At 43.6% G+C, this 20,128-nt stretch overlaps 1 protein-coding gene across 1 annotated transcript in view; it reads right to left on the minus strand.

Annotated features, from left to right (window-relative positions):
- Nucleotides 1-312: 312 nt before the first annotated feature.
- Nucleotides 313-20,128, minus strand: part of HID1 (HID1 domain containing) — a 283,981-nt gene continuing 264,165 nt past the window's right edge. Inside the window, exon 19 of the mRNA XM_082271220.1 lies at nt 313-508. Coding sequence (XP_082127346.1) covers nt 445-508 — 64 coding nt within the window. The 3' untranslated portion in view covers nt 313-444. The remainder of the gene's footprint in view (nt 509-20,128) is intronic.

The raw sequence follows: 20,128 nt of genomic DNA on the forward strand, positions 1-20,128 counted from the left end.
TAATACATTACATCTGGATTCACAAAGTCGTGGAGTGCCACCGAGTGTGAGATTGGTACACAGGACCTCGCCCACATACAGGTAATGTGCAAAATGTTAAAGAAGAGGGAAACCATTCTGCAAATTAAACCTATATAAACCACCTTCTACCAAGCACTGAACTAGGAGTAGCAGCATGCTAGCATGCTGCTAGAGCAAACTGGGATTTGTAGTTCAGCAGTTAAGATATTTATCTAACCCCAATCAAAAATCAACATAAAAACAAAAATGGGAAATAAAAAGCTTTTTAGAAATGCAGGAGGTATGATATGTTTTTATGAAGTGATTTAGTATGCTTTTGGTCAAGTACATTGAAATTCATGGAGGGGGGTGAAAGATCCTATGACAAGGCTTCAGATATGTATGACAGGTACTGAGCATATATGGATATTCGACAGCTAATGTTTAAACTCTCTGGATTTCAAACAGCTTCACATCAGTGTCATACCAGATTGGAGGGTCCATGTTCCTGCAAACGAAACAAAAATAACTTTAGTGAGTATCTTTCATAAATAATGCAAACCGTATTTATTTAAAACGCTTCTATATTAGGGCCTACTTCACATTGTTTTGTTATAGTAATGAGCAATTTAACACCCGTTGCTGGATAGCACAGCAACATGCATACCACTGTGCCTTGTGATTCAGTTTGAGTGGCACCTGAACGCACTGTTACAGAAGCGGGCAACACAGCAGCACTCTAGCACACCACAATGCACATGCCATGCAATATGGTGTATTGTGTTATTTAAAAGGTGCACATCCAATGTTTAGCACATTAAAATAGAACTAAGGCCTTCCACTAAAAATGTGCTGCAGCACTTAATTATAAGCGCATCCAAACATACAATGATCAGCAACAGATAACATTATGACCACCAACTTAATATTGAATAGGTCCAAAGTTCCTGCCAAAAGAAACCTGACCCATTAAAGCAAGAACCCCACTAGACCTCTGAAGGTATGCTGTAGTAACTGGCACCAAACTATCAGTAGCAGGATTGCTTCTTCTCTCATAGTGCATCTCTTCCACAGGTAAATGACACACATGCACCTCGCCATCTGCACAATGTCAAAGAAAACACAATTCATCAGACCAGACCACTTTCTTCCATTCCTCCATGGTTCAGTTCTGATGTTCACATGCCTATTGTAGGTGGTTTTGGTTGTGGACACAGGTCAGTGTGGACACCCTGACCAGTCTGTGGCTACGCAGCCCCATACACAACAAACTACTATGCTTTGTGTTTTCTGACACCTTTCCATCGGAACCAGCATTAAAGTAGAACTATAGGCAAAATGTTTTTTCACTTTGGATCGAATAAGGGAGGGTCATAAGCCCTGTCAGTTTATTTTTTGCCATCTGTGTCACATTGGAGAGATTCCCCTTCTCTTCCTGTCCAATACCCAAAGCAGGATGTGAGAAGAAATAAGCAAATACAAAATAGAAGTTCAAGAATATATACACAAATACAAATTTACCACAATCTTATTTAAATTTCAATGCAGCCCATGAAACTCAAAAATGCAAACAATTATCTACAGTCAGGTCCATAAATATAGGCACATCGACACAATTCTAATCTTTTTGGCTCTATAAACCACCACAATGGATTTGAAATGAAACAAACAAGATGTACTTAAATTACAGACTTTCAGCTTTAATTTGAGGGTACTTACATCCAAATAAGGTGAACGGTGTAGGAATTACAACAGTTTGTATATGTGCCTCCCACTTTTTAAGGGGGCAAAAGTAATGGGACAGATTAACAATCATAAATCAAACTTTCACTTTTTAATACTTGGTTGCCAATCCTTTGCAGTCAATTACAGCCTGAAGTCTGGAACGCATAGACATCACTAGACACTGGGTTTCATCCCTGGTGATGCTCTGCCAGGCCTCTACTGCAACTGTCTTCAGTTCCTGCTTGTTCTTGGGGCATTTTCCCCTTCAGTTTTGTCTTCAGCAAGTGAAATGCATGCTCAATCGGATTCAGGTCAGATGATTGACTTGGCCATTGCATAACATTCCACTTTTTTTCCCTTAAAAAAACTCTTGGTTGCTTTCACAGTATGCTTCGGGTCATTGTCCATCTGCACTGTGAAGCACCGTCCAATGAGTTCTGAAGCATTTGGCTGAATATGAGCAGATAATATTGCCCGAAACACTTCAGAATACATCCTGCTGCTTTTGTCAGCAGTCACATCATCAATAAATACAAGAGAACCAGTTCCATTGGCAGCCATACATGCCCACGCCAAGACACTACCACCACCATGCTTCACTGATGAGGTGGTATGCTTTGGATCATGAGCAGTTCCTTTCCTTCTCCATACTCTTCTCTACCCATCACTCTGGAACAAGTTGATCTTGGTCTCATCTGTCCATAGGATGTTGTTCCAGAACTGTGAAGGCTTTTTTAGATGTTGTTTGGCAAACTCTAATCTGGTCTTCCTGTTTTTGAGGCTCACCAATGGTTTACATCTTGTGGTGAACCCTCTGTATTCACTCTTGTGAAGTCTTCTCTTGATTGTTGACTTTGACACACATACACCTACCTCCTGGAGAGTGTTCTTGATCTGGCCAACTGTTGTGAAGGGTGTTTTCTTCACCAGGGAAAGAATTCTTCGGTCATCCACCACAGTTGTTTTCCGTGGTCTTCCGGGTCTTTTGGTGTTGCTGAGCTCACCGGTGCGTTCTTTCTTTTTAAGGATGTTCCAAACAGTGGATTTGGCCACACCTAATGTTTTTGCTGTCTCTCTGATGGGTTTGTTTTGTTTTTTCAGCCTAATAGTGACAGCTCTTTGGATCTCATATTGAGAGTTGACAGCAACAGATTCCAAATGCAAATAGGACACTTGAAATGAACACTGGACCTTTTATCTGCTCCTGGTAAATGGGATAATGAGGGAATAACACACCCCTGGCCATGGAACAGCTGAGCAGCCAATTGTGCCATTACTTTTGGTCCCTTAAAAAGTGGGAGGCACATATACAAACTGTTGTAATTCCTACACCGTTCACCTGATTTGGATGTAAATACCCTCAAATGAAAATGAAAGTCTGCAGTTAAAGCACATCTTGTTTGTTTCATTTCGAAACCATTGTGGTGGTGTATAGAGCCAAAAAGATTAGAATTGTGTCGATGTCCCAATATTTGACTGTATACCTGCGGTACAGAACACATACAAACCTAAATCTAAATCCTTTCCGGTTCTCCAAGGAAACGCTAATATTTGGGCATTTGTAATTCAGGTAACCAAAGCAATTGAAAACACAAATTGGAAGTCGGGGCCTTCTCATAATATCTCTCAAACCCATAGACAGGCAATTAGGTAATTGGAAAACAATCGTGAGATTGTTATCAAGCCTTCAGATAAAGGTGGAAATCTAGTAATCATGAATGTCTCCGATTATGAAAAAATGTGTTCTAATATAATTTAAAATAAAGAATGGTACAGATCAGTACCGCCCTCCTTTGTGCAATCTAGCATTTCTAAATTTAAAAACATTAGAACAGGTGCCTTTCAACAAGGCCTAATTAATGCAGACACACTGAGATATTTGAACAATTCCAATCCAAAGAACACCGACCTTCTATGCCCTACCCAAAATTCACAAGCGCAACACCAACCTCCCCCCCCCCAGCCGCCCAATAATCTCTGGCTGCGGCTCACTAACTGAAAATGCAAGCTGTACGGTAGAGGAGTACCTTTTCCGCATGTGAAGGCTCTCTTTTCTTATGTTAGAGACACTATTGATCTTTTAAAAACGACTGATTGATGGTCTACAGATTCCAGCAGATGCCTGGCTCGTGGCCATTGATGTAGAGGGCTTATACAATTCTATCCCACATGCATGGAGTATACAAGTTATAGGGGAACAGCTAAAGGAACGAGGCCATGAGGCATGGGAATACAATAACTTCATTATTCAAATTTTTGAATTCATTCTTACACAACGTTTTCATGTATAAACGTTCCCACTTCCTCCAGATGCAAGGGGTCGCTATGGGGGCCAAATGTGCTCCCTCATATGCGAACCTGTATCTGGGGGGGGGGGATCTTTTTTTGGGCGTAGTACACTGCATCACTTAACAACATAATATCCTGGCATAGATATATAGATGACGTTTTCATGATTTGGGCAGGGTCAAAAAATTATCTTTTATTATTTTTAGGGAATTTGGAAATGACATACAAATTAAAATTTGCATACAGTTATCATCAACAGAGAATTACCTTTTTAGATGTAGAAATTTTTATCAATAAAGATGGCCAACTTTGTTCCACTTTATATAGGAAGCCTTCAGCCGGCAACACGATTTTACATGCGACTAGTTCGCATCCGCAATTCTTAATTCAAAGTATTCCATATGGTCAGTTTTTGAGACTCAGGCGAAATTGTACTCTGGATACAGACTTCCACAGAGAGGCTAATTCCCTACACCAATGACTTTTGGCCAGAGGCTACAGTAAAACCAGCTTGAAAAGGCCTTTAATCGGGCTAAGGCCCAGGATAGGAGATCACTTATCTACAAATCCAAGAGAAATACGCAACCCATGACCACTAGAATTGTAACAAGATATAATAGGCAACATCATAAATTCAAAGCTATAGATATAAAAAATATTGGTATTTGTTGACATCAGATCAAAAGATCCAAAAATACATCAAACCCTATCCTAAAATTACATACAAACGTTCAAAGTCACTTCGAGATAGCCTAGTGCGGAGTCATCTTAGAGTAGATTTTCCAAAAAAAAATCCATCTACAGGATCTTTCCCATGTGGTAAATGCAACTACTGTCCCTTTATCATGAAGGGCAGGGAAATTGTACTTCCCAATAACTCCATATGGACCCCCAAACATAGTCTAACATGCCAAAAAATAGGTGTGGTGTACATCTTTAAATGTAAATGCGACGCATTGTACATAGGTAAAAGCAAACACCCTTTCTTTAAAAGAATCAGAGATCATGTATCTCTGATCAAAAATAAAAAAATGGAAACCCCTATAAGCAGACATATAGGTTTATACAATCACTTTGACCTCAGTTCCTTTGGTTTTTATGCCCTTGAACATGTTTCAGCAGATGACAGAGGGGGTGATATTGATAAAAAATTATAACATATTAAAACCCAATGGATATATTCCTTACATGGCACCAATATCCAGGTTTAATTGAAGGAATTAGCTATAAGCTCTTCCTCTAATTGAGCTGATTTAGGCCTCTGCTTCTTTTACTACAATTAGCTCTGATTTTCCTTCAATTTCTCTCCCTATCTCTTTGCTTCTGGTGGGATATTTGGCCATTCTTATCAAATTAAGGGTGTCACTAACTTATATTGTAACATGACATGTTGCTATGTTTATATGTATATCAATGGCAATACTTGGTTATTTACTGTACAATTGTTCAATTATTCTTGTTTTATTTATGCACACCATGTTTCAGGAGTTTACACAATTTGTTGTCATAAGTTCATATAAAGGATAAACCATTCTAATCAATGCAGCCTTGTTCACTATATGTGGAATGTTCTTTCCTGTGGTGTTGCGCGCATTGCAGGTGCTATTGGGTGTGTCCAGTGGGGGATCGGGTATTTGCTGATGGGTAAGATCTGCTGTAACTGGGGTCCCCGTACGGACGCCCGAGGCGCCTGGTGTAGCCATGGCGACTTTCGTTGCCTATCCTATGACATGTCAGGGCTCTGACGTGACTTACCTGGGTGCCGCCCATCTGGGGTTTGGGCCTGGTGTGTGAGGACACGGCCCCTGGTCATGGCTCTGTTTGCAAGTCCTCTCCTCCTTCTGCCTCCCTCCCAGTCTCGTGGATCGGCTCGGTCATCCCAGACCGCGCCTCTACGGACAGGGTTGGGAGGCCGGCGGAAGATGAGGACTTGAGCTGTATCCCTGACATAGCGTCCGCAGACGTGATTCGTCAGCGGGGTGGGGGGAGGCATAAATGGCACACATACACACTAGCTTCTCATGCTGGACCAATGAACTTACTTTGAGTGCTTGGTAGACTGATTAAGGTAGATATATAATGCAACCTTAGTGGATGGCCTGGGAAGGGGATACATTACTTTGTTTATGGGACAACTAATTTGGGATTTTTTTGTCTCTCCGGGTTAGGTTTTACCTCATGTGGTCCTCTTCCTTTTTGTATCAAGGTGTTCATACTCCTTAAAGAGACAAAACTGCAGGCTCCTGTCTATAAGCACTGTGGGGTCGAACGGTTACCTTTTTTGGCTTGGTATCAAATATTGTCCCTGAAGGCTCTATACGCATGAACTCACCTTTGAGGTTGGATGATTTCTGTAAGTGGATATTGTGGGTCATAAACGACAATTTAACTATTTTATCCCTTTTTTTTCTACTATATTAGAATACATCCTTTGAGTTACCAATTGTTATTGACAGGTCCAATGCTTGCTTTATCGGCCAGCTACCTCCCTCCTGTGGGTGACCCATCATGGTGACTTTTTCTGTCAAATTCAGCGTGTGCTGTGGGGCCCTTGGGGGTAGATTCACATCACTTGTTTCACGGTGTGTGTTCTGCACCGCAGGTATAGATAATTCTTTGCATTTTTGAGTTTCATGGGCTACATTGAGATTTAAATAAGATTGTTTGTGGTAAATTTGTATTTGTGTATATATTATTGTACTTATCATATTTTTTATTTGTTTATCTAGCCAGATTAACATCTACACTTTTTCTGAAGAAGCTGACAAGGCGAAACCGGTCATTAAAGCATAGTAATATGCAAATTGAACACAGAGTTTTTTTTTTTTAATTGAGGTTTTTAACATTTTGGAATAAATACATTGGTATAGGTTTAATATATATTTGATTTTTTCTTTGCCTTTTCCTTCTTGGCTTTTCGTTAAGTTCTGTTCGGTCTATTTTCTCTGTGCACCTAAAAAGTCCCTAGTTCTCACATTCCATTTTACATTTCTCAATTAGGATGTGGGTGCTCTAATTTTCTGCAGTTGGTTCCACCCACAAAAAGAATATGTTGTAAAAAAATTGGTTTTGGCATGGTGGATTTTTACAGTTTAATTTACACATCTTAAATGAAGTTAAAGGATGAATTTATGCACCATATGTTCAGAAATTGGTGACCTTCTTATACACATTGATATTATTGTCTGGTGCTAGCTGCTTCCTTTGTCCACTAAGTATTGACTCAACGTTTTTATCAAATCCTTACGCTTGCCCATTTTTTCTGCTTTCAACAAAGCAACTTTAGGGACAACATGTTTACTTGTTACCGAAAACATCCCGCTCACTTTCATATGCCATTGTAACAAGATTATCAAGGTTATTCACTTTACCTGTAAGCGATCATAATGCTATGGCTGTCTTTTTCCTTTGCTGCTCTGCAGTCTTACAGATAACTGCCAGTGAAGTTTACTATACATGCGTATGTCTATATACTGAATATCACACACACACACTGTATACATATCTATCAATAAAACACACACACGGGCCAAAAGTTCATGGATACCTGACCATCGCACTTCTAAGCTTGTTGGATATCTTGGTTCCAAAAACAGGGCTTTTAAGGCTTTCGTAACCTTTTAGAATTCTCCATACGATTTTGGGGTGTGTCTGTGGGAATTTGTGCCCATTCAGACAAAATTTGTGAGATCAGTTACTGATACTGGACGAGAAGACCTAGCTCGCAATCAACATTCCAGTTCATTACTAAGGTGTTAGTTGGTTCAAGGACAGGGCTCTGTGCAGGGCACTCGAGTTCGTTCACATCAAACTCTTCAAGCAATGTCTATAGGATGCTGGATTTAGCTCACAAAAACATGATTTTTGTGCATACTGTAAAATCCTTGTCAAATGAAGGACATAGGAATTCAAATACAATCGGGTTTAACTGCTGTCTAAAGGAGAATTGGATTTTATATCTAAGTACAATAGTCCCATTTTCTTTCTCCATTAAACGGACACAGGACATCAGATACAGTTGTGGCATTCAAAAACAGTTTAACTGAGGAATGGAAAACCGCACGGATTATACAGCAAAATTTAACTGATTTTAATTAGGTTGTATGTCTGTCTACTTTATGGCTAATTTCTTTTAACTATTAAAATAAAACTTGTATGTTTTAAATCATGTTCTGACGTTACGCTTATTGGCACCTCAAAAATCCCCATTTTCTTCCCCTTTGCGGGTTGACTTTCCTGCCTATTCACATTGGGATGTGGTTCCGTTGAGTCATTCTCCAGGCAATTCTCTTCTTGCATAGAAAAAAAAAAAAATAGGTCCAGGTGAGAAAAAAATGGATTTTTGTAAGATCTTACCGTAAAATCCTTTTCTCTTAAGCTCATTGACAGACGCAGTCCTCCTTGATTAATATCAACTCGGGTTATACTGCCCTCTACAGGAGTAGGACTAGACAGGAAAGAAAACGTTCTGGCCACACCTTAGGGGCAGTCCCAGAGGGTATATCCTCTCTCTCTCTGCTACAGCAAATCAGTTATGTCACAAAGCAGTGTTTAGAGAATTTAACCCAACCCAACTCAAAAAACAGAGGGGCGGGTACTACGTCTGTCAATGAGCTTAAGAGAAAAGGATTTTACGGTAAGATCTTACAAAAATCCATTTTTCTCTGTCGCTCATTGACAGACGTAGTCCTCCTTGATTAATATCAACTCGGGACGTCCCAAAGCAGTGCCACAAATGAGGGGTGGGATAATGGAAATCAAAATCCAATCTAGAAGGCCCAACCGGTGCCAACTAGAAGTTTTAAAGGCTCATCAATCAAAGGATGAGACTCAACTGGAGGAGATTAGGGAACTTAACAAGTGGCTGAGGAACTGGTGTAGGAAGGAGGGGTTTGGGTTCCTGGAGAACTGGGCTGACTTCTCAGTCGGCTACCGGCTCTTTAGTAAGGATGGGCTGCACCTTAATGGGGACGGTACAGCTCTTTTGGGGAGAAAGATGGCCACCAAGTTGGAGGGGCTTTTAAACTAGGAGACAGGGGGGAGGGCTCAGAAGTAGAGTCAGTCAGGAGGGAGCAGAGGACTGAAGGCAGCTGTAGGGTCAGCAGCGACAGTAGGTCCACAATGTCAATTGGCAGGTCTGTGCGGGAAAATCTCAGACCAAACAGGAATAAACATAACCGCCAATTGCGCTTAACTTCCGTAAAACTAAGAGGGGTATATGCTAATGCCAGGAGCCTAGCTAATAAAATGGATGAGTTGGAAATATTGGTACATGAGGAGGACATAGACCTTGTGGGAATAACAGAGACTTGGTTCGACCCCTCACATGACTGGCTGGCCAATATCCAAGGGTATTCGGTGTATCGGAAGGACAGGGTAGGAAAAAGAGGGGGAGGGGTATGTCTCTATGTCAAGAACAATATAAAGGTGATAGAAAGGAGTGACATTACGGATGGGATGAGCATGGATTTAGAATCTGTGTGGGTTGAACTCCATAGGGAAGGAGAAAAGGGGAAAGTAATTGTGGGGGTTTGCTATAGGCCACCTAACCAAGGGGAGGAGGTAGAGCTGGAATTCTTAGCACTAATGAGTAAAGTGGCAAAATTGGGATCAGTCGTCATATTGGGGGACTTCAATTATCCCGACATTGACTGGGACGAGGGGACTACACACTCACAGAAGGCCCGCCTATTCACGGAAACCTTACTGGATAATTACATGTCACAGTTGGTGGATTCTCCGACTAGAGAAAATGCAGTCCTGGATCTATTGATCACTAATGACCAGACCTAATCTCGCAGGTAGGAGTCCAGGACAACCTGGGCTATAGCGATCACAGGATGATCACATTTAGTATAAATAACAATATAACAAGGCAAGTGGGGAACATAAGAACCCTAAACTTCAGAAGGGCAAACTTTCCAAAATTGTACTCATTGATGGAAAGGGTAAACCGGGACCAAACCCTGGGATCCCTGACCACAGAGGAAAAATGGGAATGCTTTAGGAACATATTGGGCAAAGGCATCTTGCAGTGCATTCCTATGGGAAATAAATTTAGAAGAGACAAAGCCAAACCTGGCTGGTTAAACCGTAGCGTCAAAAAACTTATTAGGGGAAAAAAATTGGCCTTCAAGAAGTATAAATCAGAGGGCACAGTATCGACTTTCGAGCAATACAAGGAGGCAAATAAGAAAAGTAAACAAGAAATCAAGATGGCTAAAATCAACTTTGAGAGACAAATAGCGGAGGATAGTAAAAAAAACCCAAAGAAATTCTTTAAATATATCAACAGCAAAAAAACTAGGGCAGAGCATATTGCACACATAATTAACAATGATGGGAGGATGGTTACAGAGGACACTGAAAAAGCAACCGTGCTGAATGCTTTTTTCTCGTCAGTCTTTACACAGGAAACGGAGGGGTACACTGACCATGACTGTTTGGTTAGTAGTAATACACAGGACTTGCCACTATGGCTAACAGAGGGTGAAATCAGGGAAAGGCTGGATAAACTCAACACAAACAAATCACCAGGCCCGGATGGCGTACATCCGAGAGTACTCAAGGAACTCAGTAAGGTTATATCCAGACCACTGTTCCTGATCTTTGCTGACAGTATTAGGACAGGAGATGTACCAGGGGATTGGAAGAAAGCTAACGTGATTCCGATATTCAAAAAGGGCCAGAGGCATATCCCGGGAAATTATAGGCCTGTCAGTTTGACATCAATAGTATGTAAACTTCTGGAGGGGATGATAAGGGACTATATCGTAGAGTTTGCTAAAGACAACAACATCATCAGCAGTAATCAGCACGGGTTTACAAATGGGCGTTCTTGTCAAACCAATCTATTAACATTCTACGAGGAGGTGAGCTGTGAGCTAGATAGGGGGAGACCAGTGGATGTGGTGTACTTGGATTTCGCTAAGGCGTTTGATACAGTTCCCCACAAGCGCTTAATTTATAAAATAAGGTCTGCAGGTATTGACAGCAGGGTTTGCTCTTGGATACGGAATTGGCTTAAAGGGCGTGTCCAAAGAGTGGTAATAAACAGCGCATACTCAGACTGGTCTGAGGTAGTAAGCGGGGTGCCCCAGGGCTCAGTCCTGGGACCAACCTTGTTCAATTTATTCATAAACAACATTGAGGTCGGGATCAGTAGTTCGATATCAGTTTTTGCAGATGACACAAAATTGGCCAGAGCAATAACTGCACAGCATGAAGCAGATATCCTACAGAATGACCTGGACAAAATTACAGAGTGGGCAACGACATGGCAAATGAGGTTTAACGTGGAGAAGTGTAAGGTTTTGCACTTGGGGACTAAAAACATAAAAGCACAATACACGTTAGGAGGGGAACCCTTGGGGGAATCAAAAATGGAGAAGGATCTGGGAGTCTTGGTTGATGATAGATTAGGCAACAGCATGTCAAGCGGCGGCTGCCAAAGCCAGCAGAATATTAGCATGCATAAAGAAAGGGATGTATTCCAGAGATAAGACTATAATCCTTCCACTTTATAAAACTCTGGTCCGACCGCATCTGGAGTATTCTGTCCAGTTCTGGTCGCCAGTCCTCAGGAGGGATGTGTTGGAGCTGGAGAGAGTCCAGAGAAGGGCAACTAAACTAATTAGGGGATTGGAGGACCTTGACTATGAAGAGCGTCTACAATCGCTCGATTTATTCTCCCTGGAGAAGAGACGTCTGAGGGGGGACATGATAGCAATTTAAAAATATCTTAATGGGGATCCCAGCTTAGAAAAAAAGCTGTTCATTCGAAGGGATTGCATGAGGACTCGAGGGCATACAATGCGATTAGAGGAGAAGCGTTTTAACCTCAGGCAACGTGGGGGGTTCTTTACTGTTAGGGCTACAAGATTGTGGAATTCTCTACCACAAGAGGTGGTTTCTGCGGGTAGTATGGTGGCTTTCAAAAGACTTTTAGACTTACATCTCAAGGATCAGAACATTCAGGGGTATGTGAGATGATTACAGCCACACACACCTACACAGGTTGAACTGGATGGACTATTGTCTTTATTCAACCTCACCTACTATGTAACTATGTAACTATGTACTATGTAACTGAAAATCCACCGGAAAAAAACCCTCGAGGTAGACCACCGGTCTCCTCAAATTGCGGCCTGCAAAACCTTGCGGCCAAATGAGGCATCCGCCGATGCCATCACATCAACTTTATAAAATTTTGTAAAGGTATGCACCGACGACCAGGTAGCCGCCTTGCACACCTGGACCACTGACGCCTGATGGCGGTAGGCCCAGGAAGTACTGAGCGCTCGAGTGGAGTGCGCCTTAACAGGGAACGGAGGATTCCGACCCTTAATAGAATAAGCCTGTACCACCGTCTGTCTAATCCATTTGGAGATAGTCGCGGCAGATGCAGGAAACCCCTTTCTGGGGCCATCCGTGATCACAAAAAGTGAATCCGTCTTACGGAACGACTCCGTAGTCTTCAGGTATACCCTGATTGCCCGAACTACATCCAAGGAATGCAACGCACATTCCCGAGGATGATTGAGCTTAGGACACAAGGAAGGTAGCACAATATCTTCATTCAGATGAAAATCTGAAACCACCTTAGGAAGAAAGGATGGCTTCGGATGAAGAACTACCTTATCCCTATTAACCACTAGATATGGGGAATGGCATGATAATGCAGCCAGTTCTGACACCCTGCGTGCAGAAGTGATAGCCACCAAGAAGGCCACCTTCTGGGATAACGTAAGCAAGGGAATCTCCCTGATATTTTCAAAGGGAGGTTTCTGCACAACCGACAAAACCAAATTAAGATCCCAGGGCGGTAAGGGCGCGCGCACTGGCGGAGCCAAGTGCTGCACCCCCTGGATGAAATTCCGCACCAAGGAATGAGTAGCCAGCGGCTTCTGAAAGAAGATTGCTAACGCTGAAACCTGACCCTTGATGGTGCTCAAGGATAGTTTCTGCTCAACCCCCCTTTGCAGAAAAGCCAAAATTCGGGTCACCAAATAGGTACGTGGGGGAAATCCCAAAGATTCACACCACGCAATATAAGTCTTCCATGTGCCATAATAGAATTTGCTAGAAGTCGCTTTCCTTGCTTTAATTAGAGTAGGAATAACTGAAGTTGACAATTCCCTGTCCTTCAGTACCTGGGTCTCAATGGCCAGGCCGTTAAAACCAGCGACTGTAAAGCACAATGGAAGATCGGTCCTTGAGACCGCAGATCCTCCCTGAGAAGAAGTCTCCAAGGAGCGTCTGCGACTAGCCTGCCCAAGTCGGCGTACCCGGCTTGACGAGGCCAGCCCGGAATTTCCAGGATAACTGGAGTTCCCTCCACCTCTATCCTGCGGAGAAATCTCAGCAGTAACTTGAGAGGGGGGAAGACATATAGTAGCTGATACTGCCCCTACGGGACGTTCAGCGCGTCTGCTGCGTCCGCTAGCGGATCGCGGGCGCGAGTTACCAACCTCCGCGCCTTCCTGTTGAGCCGAAATGCCAACAGATCCACCTGCGGGATGCCCTACTTAAGACACAGGTGGTGAAATCCTTGGTGATCGACCCAAGTCATCACCATGACATTGTCTGACTGGATCCGAACTGGGCTGCCCTAGAGCTGCTTGGTCCAGGCAATCAGACAAAGTCTGATCGCTCTCAGTTCCCACACATTTATCAGAAACTAAATTCCTACCGGAAGTGATGACTTCTCCTGGCTGAGCATTAGAGACCGAAGTCACCGGACCAGAGACTCCTTGGTCCGCTCGCTCAACCAGGATCCGATTCCTGGAGGGAACTGCGAATGATCTTTGGAAAAGGTAAAGAAAACGTTCTGCTCAAGGAACGGGAACTACCGCTCCCTGTAGCATATGAATGTTGGAAGGGAAGAATCGCACCGGTAGAAGTGATCGACACTCGATCTTGTATCCTGATCGTATGATCTCCTGAACCCCTTAGTCCGGGATTCAGGAAAGCCCTGGATCTGAACACCGGTGAAGACGTCCCCCCCACCCTTGAGCTGGGTGGGGGCGCACCTTCAGGCTGTATTAGCCTTATCTTCAGGTTTGGCTGAGTCTGCGTTTTGTTTTCCCGACCAGCGACTTTTGAAACCTCCTGAAGGGGCTTTGCCCTTCACGCTCGCCCCAGCGGAGCGAACGAACCTCTTATGAGCTGAAAGAAAGGTCCTCGCCTGTTACGAGGTCCTTTAGCTTTAGCAGTCTGTGGCAAAAAAGTGCTCTTGCCCCCAGTGACATCCTTTATGATCTCATCTAGGGTGGCCCCAAATAGGCGATCCCCCTGAAAAGGGAGATTAGCCAAAGCTTTCTTGGAACCTTGATCCGCCGACCAACACTTTAACCACAGCACACGTCTGAGGACTACTGCTGACATCGATGCATGCGCTAACAAGGGAGTGGCATCCAGGGCTGCGTCACAGACGAACTGTAATCCCTGTATAATTTGCTCCATCAAATCAGACGCTGCCTGGGGAATACTTCTCCCCTTTAAGTCATGGCGCAACAATTTTGCCCATTCTGCCAATGTTTGTGAAACTAAACCAATGGCAACCACTGGTCTAAAGGTTGACCCCATCAGGGAAAAAATGGTGCGGGATTCCGCTTCCACTTTTCGATCCACCGGATCCTTAAAGGACGGAGCGTCCTCCAACGGGATAACAGTGGCTTTACTTAGTCTGGAAATCGGTGGATCCACCACTGGTGGTACCGTCCATTTTTTAATGAGGGATTCCTCAAAAGCATAGCGTCTAGCAATGCGTTTGGAAATAGTAAGGATTCGTTTCGGATGATCCCATTCCTCTTTAATTTTATTACCAAAACATTTGGTTAAGGGAAAAACCTTCGCCGTCTTGGTAGGTTTACTAGTACCAAAGGGAATTTCCATCTCGGTTACCTCTGCCGGTGTAACCTCAAGTCTCAAGGTTTCCCGGACAGACACAACTAGTGCGTCCACCAATGCTTCTTCTTGTGCTATGGCGGAGGTAGAACCGTCCTTCCTCACTATCTGAGGGAGCATTATTACCTGAGACAACAGCTCCTGCAGAGGGACCTGCAGCTGCAATGACCATCTCAGAATCTGACTCTGAAGTATCAGATGAAATAGGGGTAGGCGGGGGTCGCTTTCTTGACCCCCGTCCCTGACAGGCCCTCTCCACCCGGGATACCAAAGACTCCAAAACTGCTGATAATGCATCAATACTCTGAACTGGAGGGTCCTGCGGCCACCTCGAGGGGATCAGGTGGGGATACATGTGTGGCAGGGTCCATGATTATACAAGACACTTGCCAGAAAAAAATATTGCAATCAAAAAAATAAAACGTTTTTTTTTTTTTTTCCCTTTAGTCCCCCAGCGCAGCAGCGCCCCTCAGTGTTACCTGCTTTTGGACCCCTACAGAGTGAGAGAGATACCCCAAGGCTCACCACTTGATGCTCAGAAGTTTCAATACAACCTGTTCCAGCCCTGTCTGTTACAGACAGGAAGTCTTTGGCTTGCTTTCCCGGGTAAAAGGAGGCGGCTGCGCCCCTTACACGCCTTCCGGCGCCTCCCCATAGCTCCTCGAGGTGTTTGGTCACCTCAAACATGGCCGCCCCCATGCTAGAGACACGAGGCTACGCCAATATGGCGGCCCCGTGCGATCTGCAGGAAAATGGCGGCGGCCTGTGTAGGATAGCGGCGGCTTGCAAGCTAGCAGCGGCCTGCGGGAGGTGTGCACTCGGCCTGTGCGGCCTGCGGGAGTGTGCGCTCGGCCTGAGCGGCCTGCGGGAGGTGTCCTCGGCCTGAGCGGCCTGCGGGAGGTGTCCTCGGCCTGAGCGGCCTGCGGGAGTGTGCGCTCGGCCTGTGCGGCCTGCGGGAGGCTGTGCGGCCTGTGGAAGTGACCGGCTTTCTGGAGGGATGGCGACCTGCGGATGCAGTAACTCAGGCATAGGCATCGGCCTGTATACACACTATGACAGGTAGGATACCTCTATACCTCAATAGTAATGCCTTTTAGTAGTCTGCCACTGACTTCAGTCACCCTTACAGTCATATAGTGACTTTAGATAGTCAGCTCCCAAAACAAGCCTCCTGGTTTCTTATTCACAAAATCGCACTCAAATTGGGGGATCTGTGACCTGTTATAGGATAGAGGGGGGACCCAGAAACTGAGTGTTCGACCATCCCAGAGAGGGGCCCGCGTCCACCAACAAACCCGACAGGGGGAGAGGGGGAACATTCTACTCACCATACCGGAACCAGGCGGGCGCCAACTCCTGACAGAACCCCTCTCCACCAGGGTGGGGGGGCTGTCGACCAATACAGACGCCGTGACTCAGTTTGCAACTGGTCATTGGCGTCCAGGCGAGACGTTTAACTCGCAGGGTCAGTCCCCGTCCAGTGGGACTATGTCGCGGCCGGCCCAGCACGGAGCTATGGCCTGCACGCGCTCGCAGGCTGAACTGGGGTGACCACTGGATCTCAACATCCAGCCCGTCCCCCAGTTTCAGCGTACTTGCTTGAAGATCTCACAGGAACACTGGAGAAGAAAAGCTGCCTAAAAAAGTATTTCTAAAAAATCTTGCCAGGACCAAAGATCCCAGCAAGGAACTTAGGTCCTTACTCCTAACTAGACAGAAAAAAACTGATTTGCTGTAGCAGAAAGAGAGAGAGAGGATATACCCTCTGGGACTGCCCCTAAGGTGTGGCAAGAACGTTTTCTTTCCTATCTAGTCCTACTCCTGTAGAGGGCAGTATAACCCGAGTTGATATTAATCAAGGAGGACTACGTCTGTCAATGAGCGACAGAGAAACCAGTCTACATAAGAGGGCCTAAGGTCTTTACACAACTATTTAGGATCAAGGGTATGGAAATTATGGGGGCTATTTACTAAAACTCGAGAGTGTGAAATCTGGTTGCAACACTGCAGAGAAGCCAATCAGCTTCCAGGTTTTATTGCCAAAGCTTAATTGAGCAAGCTAAAGTTAGAAGCGGATTGGCTACCATGCACAGCTGCACAGGATTGCACCAGTTTTAGCAAATCTACCCCTATGTCACTAAAGAGGTCGCCTGAGCAAACTAATAACCTCGCTAGGCAAGAAATTCTGCATTAGCACAACACAACAGACCACAAGAGATGCAAAGTTACTCCCGACATCACGAGGAAACTTTGGAGTTCGAACTCTGGAGTAGGATACATGGGAGGCAAAAATGAAAGTTAGACCTTAGCCCCAGACTGGGGGCTGACACATCCTCTCTGGCACATAAAGAGACAAAACTGGGGGCCTCCAGAAGGATCCTGCTGATCCAGTGATGTGTAAACAGTCATTGAAAAAGGTACAGAAATTTGATCAGTACTGATTCGCCTAAAGAGCCTATGAACTAGCCTAGGGAGAACCTATTTCCATGTAGATAGGTCCCGTGAAATCATAAATTCATAATCTGCCCGCAGCAGAGAGTACCTGCAGCAGAAAACTAGGGTGTCCTGCCTGCTGGCAATATAGGGAGCCAAAGATACCACTGTGTGATGATTTACGCCTGCCACAAAGGATATTGGAGGTATGCAAACCTCTCCCCTTGGTGCACAGGCTATCATTGATCCTTCAGAAACACAGTGCAGCCAAGACCATCAGCCTTGTCTGTCACAGGGATCAGATTATCCACCTGTTGCAGGAAGGACTCCCACTCCTTCCTGAAAGTGAAGGCACTGCAACACAGTTTCCAAACTAAGAAACCTGCCCAAGGTGGAATCTCCCAACATGGAAGGAACTACCTGTTATGAAGAGCCAGGCAGTAGCCCCAGGGATTGAACTTCTCCAATAAAGTATATAGAAAAGACATAGTGACCCCGAAGCATCCACAGTGGCAAGCCTCCATCCCTAAATATATATGCAGACTAAATTAAAAAGGTCATGGGACTTTGAATGAGGCCGGCCATGTTGTAAAAAATTGGTATACAAAATGCATATAATAATGAATTTATTGAAAAAAAAAAAAAAAAAACCAACAAAACATCATTATTCCATGATCATAAAGTACTTAATGACAATTCCCAAATGGTAAGAACATGAAATACAGAGCTGACGTGTAAAGATATATAGTTGATAAAATAAATTCATAGTAAACTAGTACGATTATATATGCGTAAAAAACATACACAATACATGATTGATATAAATAGAACACACAAATTATCTTAACATCCTAAAACCATGCGCTTCGAGCGGACTCCTGTCCGTTTCATCAGGAGTGCGATGCAATCTATATATAAAAGAAGGTAAACGTAAATATGAAACCTGTATAAAAATAATAAATGATCCCAAATAACAAAAAAAAAAAAAAAAACCTGATAACTCACAGGTCAGCTCAACAAGTGAGACCAGCATCTAAAAAAGGGGTGAAGGGGTGTCAGACACATGCCTCCCCCAGGGCTGTGGCAGGAGAACCAATCCAGGTCAAGGAGATATCCAGGGGGCAGGCCAAGATTAAAATGTGATCCATGGAAAGGAAAAATTATGGGCACATCCAGCCCGTATTGATCTAAAAAATAATAATATAGTATATGTGTAATATATGTGAAATATGGAAGGTAGATGATAATCAGGGTGTAGATAGTAATATCCAAAGGATATGTTCAGCAATTACAAAGAGAAAACTCCAGAGTATGTGAAAAGTAGAAATTGAACAACAGAACCCCTTTAAAATAGGTAGTGACAGGAGAGAAGGGACCAAGTGAATTCAAGTGAATTGGTATAAAAATAAAAATAAAGTGAGTGAAAAAACTAAGTGTGTATCAATTGAAAAACATGAGCTGGAAAAAATATGATTTTTGTAAGATCTTACCGTAAAATCTTTTTTCTCTGATGTCCATTGACAGACGCAACCTCCTCTTCATGAGTTGTGTGGGTTATGCATAGGCAGTACGTTAGTACAAGGTTTTAGCATATACACGCCCACGGGGCTGTCCCTCTAGACATAACCCTCACAGACACAGCCCAGCACATCAGTTTAGTTGCAAGCAGTGAAGACAAACATCCCCAATTCAGAGGAGCGGGTGCTGCTTCTGTCAATGGACATCAGAGAAAAAAGATTTTACGGTAAGATCTTACAAAAATCGTATTTTCTCTATCGTCCATTGACAGACGCAGCCATCTTCATGAGCTGTGTGGGAGGTCCAAAAGCAGTATAGGCCTGAGGGATGGGAAAACGCAACCAGAAAGTACTGTAAACTCCAAAGGCTAAACCTAGCCAACTGGGTAACATAAAGCTCAACCAAAACAACATGAGCACACCCAGGTAAAAAGACCCCTAAGAGAATAAAAAAAAAAAAAAAAACATTATTTTAGGAAACAGCAGCCTGCAAAAACGTGTGACCAAAAGAGGTATCCGAAGAAGCCAACAATTCCACCTTGTAAAATTTGGTAAAGGTTTGCACAGATGACCAAGTTGCTGCCTAACAACCTTGTACAACCAAGGCCTGATGGTGAAAAACCCAAGAAGCACTCAGCGCTCTAGTAGAATGAATAAACAGAGTGGGTTCCACGCTAAGGTAAAGGGGATAAGCTGCAGCCTCCCTCAAATATAACCCAAAGGTTATATCAATAAATGAAGCAAAAAAAGGGGGGGGGTTAGGGAAGATGGCGCTGCCTGGGGAAAAGGATGTATAGGAGGCAAACTAGGTTGTGTATGAATAAAGTGCTTCAGTAATACAATAAACTAGGTCCCATAAATTGCTAAATCATGGCAGTGCGAATAAAGGTAGGTGAACAATAGAAAAAAACGAAATTAAGATAATGCCAATAATATAGTATAAGGTGACTGGTGCAAATAAAGTGCAACGATCTGGGCCAGACCCATGTGTGTGCCCAGTAATAGTGACTGAGTAACAGAGATTGCACAACAATATACTCCTTGAGTGACAAGGAGCAAATAGCCCCAGAAATGGTAAAAGTAATGGATAAATAAATAAAAATAAAGGTGAATGTATGTGACACTATGCAAGGTGAACCATAGTGTTTGACATAATTAAATGAATGAATATCTTGAAACCAATCAAAAAAATAAAGGGTAAACAAAGGATAACCATCCAAAAAGGTGTAATGGTGACTGAGTGAAATATAAATCAA

This window comes from Pelophylax lessonae (assembly GCF_965119305.1).
Source record: "Pelophylax lessonae genome assembly, chromosome: 11".
NCBI lineage: Eukaryota > Metazoa > Chordata > Amphibia > Anura > Ranidae > Pelophylax > Pelophylax lessonae.